Source organism: Eptatretus burgeri, chromosome 1 (genome assembly GCF_056783735.1).
Source record: "Eptatretus burgeri isolate ZD-2024b chromosome 1, Ebu_testis_v1, whole genome shotgun sequence".
NCBI lineage: Eukaryota > Metazoa > Chordata > Myxini > Myxiniformes > Myxinidae > Eptatretus > Eptatretus burgeri.
Window position 1 is genome coordinate 68,092,175 of NC_140961.1, and position 8,787 is coordinate 68,100,961.

The 8,787-nt window shown below is 39.9% G+C and overlaps 1 protein-coding gene and 1 long non-coding RNA gene across 3 annotated transcripts in view; one reads left to right on the forward strand and one right to left on the reverse strand.

Annotated features, from left to right (window-relative positions):
* The first annotated feature begins 227 nt into the window (after positions 1 to 227).
* Positions 228 to 2,618, forward strand: LOC147034665 (uncharacterized). The gene is made up of 5 exons (XM_085886952.1): positions 228 to 504; positions 582 to 625; positions 734 to 799; positions 1,324 to 1,387; positions 1,481 to 2,618. Exons 1-5 carry the CDS (start codon positions 433 to 435, stop codon positions 2,264 to 2,266), a joined length of 1,032 nt encoding a protein of 343 aa, XP_085743078.1. The 5' UTR covers positions 228 to 432; the 3' UTR covers positions 2,267 to 2,618.
* A 2,808-nt stretch (positions 2,619 to 5,426) lies between these two features.
* Positions 5,427 to 8,787, reverse strand: part of LOC147034666 (uncharacterized) — a 6,346-nt gene continuing 2,985 nt past the window's right edge. Inside the window, exons 2-3 of one of the 2 annotated variants that reach the window (XR_015059641.1) lie at positions 6,960 to 8,787; positions 5,427 to 6,394 (exon numbers count right to left, since the gene is read on the reverse strand). The exon at positions 6,960 to 8,787 is cut by the window's right edge and continues 2,747 nt beyond it. This is a non-coding gene — a long non-coding RNA (uncharacterized LOC147034666). The other variant, XR_015059639.1, reaches the window with a different exon arrangement.

The window sequence follows — 8,787 nt, forward strand, 5'->3', positions numbered from 1 at the left end:
CTCTTTCCCTTCTCCACCTACCCTCCCTCCCTCCAATTCCTCCCACACCCCTCCCAGCTCTCCGCCGGTTGCCTCTGAGCCCAGCCCTGGCAACATATGACATCGCTAGGAGACGGAGCCACACTGGCCAATGGCAATCGAGTGAGCTTCTGTGACGCAAGACCCACTCACGAGGCGCCTGGGAAGGGGAGGGCAAGAAGAGGAAGAAGAGGGTGGAGAGTGGTGGGGGGGAGGGGGTGGAGAGAGAGAGAGATAGAGAGAGTATATTATAGTTCAGTAGCGAAGGACGCAGGACACAGGGATCTTCAGAGAAGAGAGACAGAGGAAGCGGAGGACGAGGAAGAAAGGAGGCCTGGCTGGTGTACAGGGAAGAGGAGGAAGCTCAGGCACTGCACTGAGCGGAGGCAGTTGCTGCCTTGTACTGTAGCGATCATGGATGAGCTGCTCGTCACGGGAGAGCGGGTTTTCGCGGCCGAACGAATTCTGAAGAAGCGTTATAGGAAGGTGAGAAGGTGCGATGTGCGGGGGTGATTCACAGAACGTGGCCGCCATCTCACTCTCTACTCTCTTCCCTCCCACAGAGCAAACCTGAGTACTTGGTCAAGTGGAAAGGGTGGTCATCCAAGTAAGTGCTTTTCATCACTGTAATGCGGCTTAGTATCCATATCCCCTGCTTTGTACAACAACAACAACAGCTGTCTGTATGTGTGTGTCCATGTCATTATCTGCACAGACACAACAGCTGGGAGCCCGAAGAGAACCTCCTTGATCCTCGTCTGTTGTTGGCCTTCGAGAGAAGGTAACTAACTTAATGACAAGCTGCTGGGAAAGAGGTGAACGTTCGAGTGTGAGCTGTTTGTGTGCAGGTACAGTGTGGGCATTAACATGGATCGATTGTCCTGTGGCCTGAGCTTTATGCGGGACAAGCACAATGAGCTATTTTGTGGTACAGTATAGAATTAATGTATATCTCTATCTCTCTGTCTCTCTGTCTCTCTGTCTCTCTGTCTCTCTGTCTCTCTGTGTCTGTCTGTCTCTCTCTCTCTCTCTCTCTCTCTCTCTCTCTCTCTCTCTCTCTCTCTCTCTCTCTCTCTCTCTCTCTCTCTCTCTCTCTCTCTCTCTCTCTCTCTGTATCTCTCTCTCTCTCTCTCTCTCTCTCTCTCTCTCTCTCTCTCTCTCTCTCTCTCTCTCTCTCTCTCTCTCTCTCTCTCTCTCTCTCTCTCTCTCTCTCTCTCTCTCTCTCTCTCTCTCTCTCTCTCTCTCTCCCTTTCTACCTCTCTTCCCCCTCTCCCCCTCTCTATCTGCTTTCATCATTCCCGGCAGTGAACAGGAGAAGAATGTGCTTGGCCGCAAAAAGCGAAAGCGTGGGAGGCCTCGGAAAGACCCTGTAAGTGCCTGTCTCGGCCCCGAGAGCACTCGGCAATCCCTTTCTGCTCTGGACAGCTCACAAGAACTCGCCTTCTGTCTCTCCCTCCCCCAGGAAGGATTTTCTATCCCATTCATGGGTGTACACACCCTACCCCCACCAATGCGACCACGCCGTGATGACACGCGGGCTCTGTCCGATGTGCCGAGTGACCTGCGGCGAAAGGCTATTTACAAAATTCGACACATGGGCATGCCAGGCCTCGCTAGAGCCAGGCCACGACACGACGAGGTTCCCAAGAAGCTGAGCCTTTTCAGGATGCCTAACGGCACGGGGCGTCGCCTTGGCAGGCCCATAAAGCGTCTGATGCCACCGCGACTTCTTGGATTGCCGAGCGAACGTGGAGCTCCCGGATATACCGAACAAGACACAATACCGAGGAGTCTTGCACCACCAAGGACGCATGATGTAAGTCCACCAAAGCTTGCCTATTTTGTCCCAGAGTTGAATAGCAAGTCGATCTATCGCCCTTTACGGCCTGTCGACAGAGGAAGATCAGAGACGCGCCCAACGCTTTTCCAATCAGGTATTCGTGATTGTACGGGGCGAGCAGTGCGACCCACTGGCAGAGACACTCTGAGTTCCCAAACTACTTCTGAAGCAGAGAGCAGTTCGGAGCTGGACGTTGAAGAAGAGGGCTGGCACACTGAGCCAGGACTCGAACCTGGGGAGGTTTCTCCGAGAGTGGAGCTTGTCCACACCGTGGAGACCGATTGGAAACCAAAGGCATTCCTCGCGCAGAACGTTCTCGTGACTGATGTCACGGCCAACCTGGTCACAGTCACAGTGAAGGAGAGTTTTTCTTCTGTGGGATTTTTCTCTTGCAACAGTGGCCAGTGAGTGGTACTTGATATACCAAGCTCATTTTTACAACTGTGTGAGAGTATATAATTTTTCTGCCGACTACTATAAGCAAAATCAGTGTGTGTGTAATGTAAGTTGCAAGCGAGATGTTTGAGGTCAAGGTTTTGTACATTGGATGTACAGATTGTTATGCATAAATTGCTTCACACAGTCAGATATGATGTCATAATGAGGAGTCGTGAGCATTTGATCTGTGCGTGTATTATATTTCACAATAGGAGCAACTTTATAACCCAAATTGCATATCACACACATATATGTGTGCGTATGTGTGTACATATATATATACATATATATGTACAGTATATATGAGTGATATATATATATATATATATATATGAATGATTATATATTTATCTATATATATATATATATATATATATATATATATATATATATATATATATATATATATATATGAATGATTATATATATATATATATATATATATATCTGAATGATTATATATTTATCCATATATATATATATATATATATATATATATATATATATATATATATATATATATATTTATCTATATATATATTTATCTATATATATATATATATATATATATATATATATATATATATATATATTTATATATATATATATATATATATATATATATATATATATATATATATATATATATATATATATATATTTATCTATATATATATATATATTTATCTATATATATATATATATTTATCTATATATATATATATATATTTATCTATATATATATTTATCTATATATATATATTTATCTATATATATATATTTATATATATATATATATATATATATATATATATACAGTATATATGAATGATATATCTATATATATGCACAAACACACACACACATGTACTTTGGTGGATTGTTGTTATATCTGCCAGTGTATTGTATTTGTTTTCATTTCAGTTGTCTATATACACCATTCTATCAGCTTTGATGTATAAAGTATTTCCTTTCTGTTTGAACAAATTTTTATTAAAACCACATGACTGTACCTCTGGTGTTAATGATGTACCATACTCTTTACAGAAATTTGGTGCTGCACAAGCAGTTTTTTGGCAAGGTTTACACTGGTTGGTTTGCCATTGCCTTCCCAATATTGTTTGTCCATGCTCCATACATTTAAGTGTTGAGCATCAAGCAAGGAAGCAGCACATACCATTTTAAATGTCTTTGGTATGACTCAGCCAGGGTTTGAACCAATGACCTCCCAGACTCAAAGCGGATGCTCAAACCATTACACTATAGAGTCTGGTGTGTTGTACCTACAGGGCATTTTAAAGACCTGATTTTTTTTGCAATATCCAGTCACCTTTGGGGAAATTAAGGTCACAGAATGTTTCTCTTCCAATTATATGTGCCTGAAATAAAACCATCCCTGTATGATATTTGTTCATACCAGAGCCAATGAAAAAAGGTCTCGGAACGAGATATGAACATTTAATAGTTGCAACAGCTTTCATTTCATCATTCACATTATATTAATGGCAGAAAAGAAATAACATTTCAAACGATGCGTATTACATTTGATATCATTGTCTTGTGTGCCAAATTCATATTGAATTTTCGGAATTTGATTGATCTACAATCTATGGTGTACCTTCTGAGCTATGCCCTTCACCTGACGTTCTATACAACATGAGGTCATATGAGTAGGTGTATTCGAGAGCATGGATTGGCTGCCTTTTCAGTGCCATGGAGTGGGCAGTTTGCTGTTTTATATTTGACATATTCAAATCCCATGGAATGTAAACCAAGGCCATAGTGTAATAATGGGTGCAGAGCTTTTCCACATCTGGTTAAATATATATATATATATATATATATATATATATATATATATGTGTGTGTATCTATTTGATAATATATATATATATATATGTAAATATATATGATAATATTTCAGGAGAGTACTTGTGTAAGTGGTATCGGTTACTCTGCAGAGATGTATTATGTCACGTGAAGAGCTGCTGTTAGTCCATCGCGACATGCAAATGGCTATCCAAATTGTCCAAATTCATTTATCCAAATTGGCTACATACTACCAAACACTCAATAAGTGATGCTATAAATGTAGAGCAGAATAGTGAATACTATGCATTTTATTGCTCCGTGGCTCGTACCAATCGTCCATGATCAGGGCTTCCACTGCATTATAGTGTCAAGTCGGCATTCATGACGTGGATTCCAAACAAAGGTGAATGGAGGAAAGACCTGCGGCCTTCAATTTGCAGAGACAAAGGTATGCTGTGTCGTGCACATTCGACAGTCACTGGATGTGCAGGCATTGCACGTTCCCACCAGGTGAACATAGCATTGTGTGGAATCCAGTCTGTGTGAGTTGGTCTGCACCAGTGGATCGTGTATGCCAATGAAACCAACCCGACAGGCATATGAATACAGGATATTTATACTGGTGAGGCCATTGGAAAAAAAACGCACCTCAGTGCTGCCAACAAACTTGGTGCAGAGGTTTTCACGATGCTGCAGCAAGAGCAGCTTATTATCATGTTCATGAAGGCGCTTAAGCTTTATATTTAATTGGCATGAAACGTGTTGCACGTTTCGAAAGTAAATACGCCGAAAGCCTGCAGTTGCTACAGAAGCACAAATGCTATTTATAGTCAAATCTGATCCTTTATTGAATAAAGACCAAGTTCAAAACACACACACACACACACACACACACACACACACACACACACACACACACACACACACACACACACACACACACACACACACACACACACACACACACACATACACAAATATATATATATATATATATATATATATATATATATATATATATATATATATATATTATAAATGTATGTGTGTGTGTTTTAGGCTGAATCAGCTGATTAATTTTCCAATAATTATATTAATATTTAATGTGTGTCAAATCTTCGACTTTCTATTAAATCTTACAATATTTGCTACATACGCAGCTCCATACACTCATTCCAGACTATATATATATATATATATATATATATATATATATATATATATATATATATATATATATATATATATATATATATATATATATATATATATAAAATACATATCATGCTAAAAATTAACATGCATATTTAAATTGCCAAACATTTTAATGACGAATATATTTTTTGCCCCAAATGTAAACTGCATCAGAGTCGATATTTATTGGCCCACCGTATTCAGATCATAAGGCCCACTCCTGTTTGAAAGGTAAGGGTGGAATGCTGAGAACGTTCTCAATGGGGTGGCCATCGTAAGTCTCCTGTAAAGGATATAGTAGTCCGTGATGAAGCCAAGGGAGTGTTATTACAAGAACAAATGCAATTTTATAGTCACATCTGATCCTTTGTTGAATAAAGTCCAGGTTCAACAATACATTTTTGAACAAAGTAAGTATGCAGATCAGTTTTACACTTGTATATATATACTACATCTCTGATGACTACTATTACTATGATTACTATTTATTGGCACCAATTATTCCCATCTTCCTGTGCGGTCAGTGGGGGAATGTTTTTGGCCAAAGTATTTCACAGACCAGTTGACCAGGCCTGACATTCAACTGAAGGTGGCAATAATTCGTAATTTAGCGAGGATGCTGCGATGACTTGCCTTATCTTCAGAAAGAATACTGTGGACGGAATCTTTAACATCCAGTATCTAATCTGAGCATATGGGACACGTGTTAACGTTCATCTGAGGAACAACGCATGACAGAATGTGGCAGAAATTTGGATTATGGTATCGGTGATAACTCACCAAAGTGACACACACACACACACACACACCATGTATAAAGTATGTACTACAGGGTCTGTTTTAGCAAGGAATACATTTGGAAGGTTGTGCCATTACCTTGCTAGAGCACTACTCACTAATGCAAGGGTTAATCGATGAGACTTTCTCAATATCAGTATAATCGATGACAGAACTATACTAAGGGATGCAGTGGTACGCTGCAACATAATATAAAGTACTTGAGTGCAGCGGTGCACATTTCAAAGATCCCAGAGCTGCCTTTCTTGAAGTGTTGTGGTATGGATGTAATGATGGGTACAGCTGAATGACAACCTGCAAACAGTTGGGATAAATAAAAGCCATCGAGCAATGAAATCCAACCACCAAGTCATTACCGTGCGTTTATGCAGCTTATTATGTTTGTTTTTTTATAACAGAGAGAGAGGCAGCTGAAAGTAAAACAGCATCACCTGAATAGTAACAAGCAATATACCATCGAGCTTATGCGGCTTGCCACAAACAGGGCGAGAAAGAGTTGAAATTGAGTAAGAAATGAAAGAATGAACAATAAATCAGGAAATGAGCATCCATACGGTGAATGTAATCATTCCTGCACTCATATAGCAGTTTCAACATATGCCATCGTTGATCAAACATTGTTTGTACTATATTATTTCAATAATTGTTGAATTATGCAATACTCATGTTACAATTATATTATCAGCTTCATGTCTATTTAAATTAATTTAATGCAAACATTAATCCTGCACACATGCAGTTTTTGGTCCTGCGGTGGTCATTGGCAGGGATCACGACTTGGCGACCATTGGCTGTGCACCATCCGTGCTGTGATCCCATGACCGCGCATCCCTGATCATGATCCCGTACGTGATCTCACCTCGAGCAACGAAGCATATCGATCCTCGTCTTGTCTGTCGTATGTGAAGTTACGGAAACTTTTGTTCATCAGGTCTTGTGCATCATGCTAATGCCACCAAATGAGACTTTATATTTCACACTAAAGCAGTTGACTTGTGAGTTCCAACAGTGCCTACAAAATATGTAACATCATGAACCCCCTTGAGAAATCAAATGACTGACAAATTGAGAAAATTAATAAAAAATAAATGAAGAACAGGATGAAACAGACGAAATTAAGTCGATGAGGACTGCAGGTATAAAATGGATAAAAAGCAAACGTTCGTGCACTGCTCATACATTTGAAAGAATGAAGTTTTAATATGATCAATGAGAAAATTACCAACTTTGCAAAGTATGAACTTTAAGCGCTACTTTCTGCATACAAAGAGTTTGTTTGATGTTTGGCTTGTTGAAATAAATAAATAAATAAATAAATGCTTTAACTTTTCCCTTCGAGAACGACTGCCGGAGTTTCGAGTGTTCCACTTGCACGACGTTGTCATGGGAAATACTCCATCAAGGGAAAACAACACCGCGGAGCAACTGGTGGTCTCGTCGTCGTGTGCAAGGCCGACGGGCTGGCGATGGCGCTTGATCATTTCAATGAGAAAGATGTGTCAGCGAGAACACGAAATTCATCGATTACACGAAATAAAATAAATAAATGAAAAGGGGTGAACATGATCATTCATTGAACTCATTGAACATTCATGATCATTCATCCGGTGAACACACCGGATAGATTGAAGACAAGAGTTCAGACATTTGGCCGCCCCTTTCTTTCTCACCACGTGTCACACTTGCACTATATAAGGTATCTGTTAAAGAGAGTGCTTCACAAATAAATTTCCATCACTCTTTCGTTGCGCTGTTATTGACAAATATGCTGATTTAGATGGTTATCACTGTCGCATCCCGAGTGTAAATGGCCAGCACAGAACAAGTCGCACAAAGCGTAATGCACAGAGAACTACATGTCACCAATAAAAACAAACAAACAAACAAACACGATTGTGCATCACAGGACCTCGGTCATCGGTCATTGGGGTGATGTCATCACAAACGTAACTCTTGTGACGTCAGTTGCCCAGCGGACGTGCACGACGTCACAATGCATGTTTGACATGAAATCTTTGGTGCTGGTAAATTAAACCAAGATCGCTTCCTTTGCCCAGCTGCATCCCGAGGTAAATAGGGGATGGATGATATGAAAGAGGAGCGAAGTGAAAGTGAGAGGGTGATGTGTAAGGAGAAGAATAATGATGTTCGTGTAAAAATTGGAGGGGTGACGTGAAGGGGAGGGGATATTTAAAAGTCGACAAGTGGTTTTCAAGTTTTGTTGAACGTCCAGGCAACACGTTACAGGTGTGCGTGAGCTTTCCAACTCCAGTGCCTATTTCAATTGTCTGTTCGTTCTTTTCTAGCTTGTTTCTTTGTTGATTTTCAAATAACGCTTTTCCCGCCAAATAATATCGGCCTCCCGAACTCATTATTTAACTGTCCAGAATTAACGAACATTTTTCGAGTGCATGCATCACATCACACGTGCAAGGAAGAACAAGCAAAGTTCAGGTATATAATACATATATCAGCAATATATGAGTGCGGCAATATCTGTGTTTGTGCTTTATTTGAAAATAAGCGGATTTTTGTTAATAAATAAAGTTGGCATAATCTCAGGAAGCTTGGAGTTCGAGTGATGACGTGTCGTTTGTAATCCAGAGGCAGCGACAAGGTGCTCACGGGGGTGATAATTTAAAATAACACACAATAGGTTGAACATTCAACAGGTTGTACGAACGACA

What these genes read in the sequence shown, in the direction of transcription:
- LOC147034665 (XM_085886952.1), top strand. Translation starts at nt 433, where the DNA reads ATGGATGAGCTGCTCGTCACGGGAGAGCGGGTTTTCGCGGCCGAACGA. An exon ending in TGAAGAAGCGTTATAGGAAG is followed by an intron (nt 505 to 581) that starts GTGAGAAGGTGC and finishes TCCCTCCCACAG; the next exon opens with AGCAAACCTGAGTACTTGGT. An exon ending in TTGTTGGCCTTCGAGAGAAG is followed by an intron (nt 800 to 1,323) that starts GTAACTAACTTA and finishes CATTCCCGGCAG; the next exon opens with TGAACAGGAGAAGAATGTGC.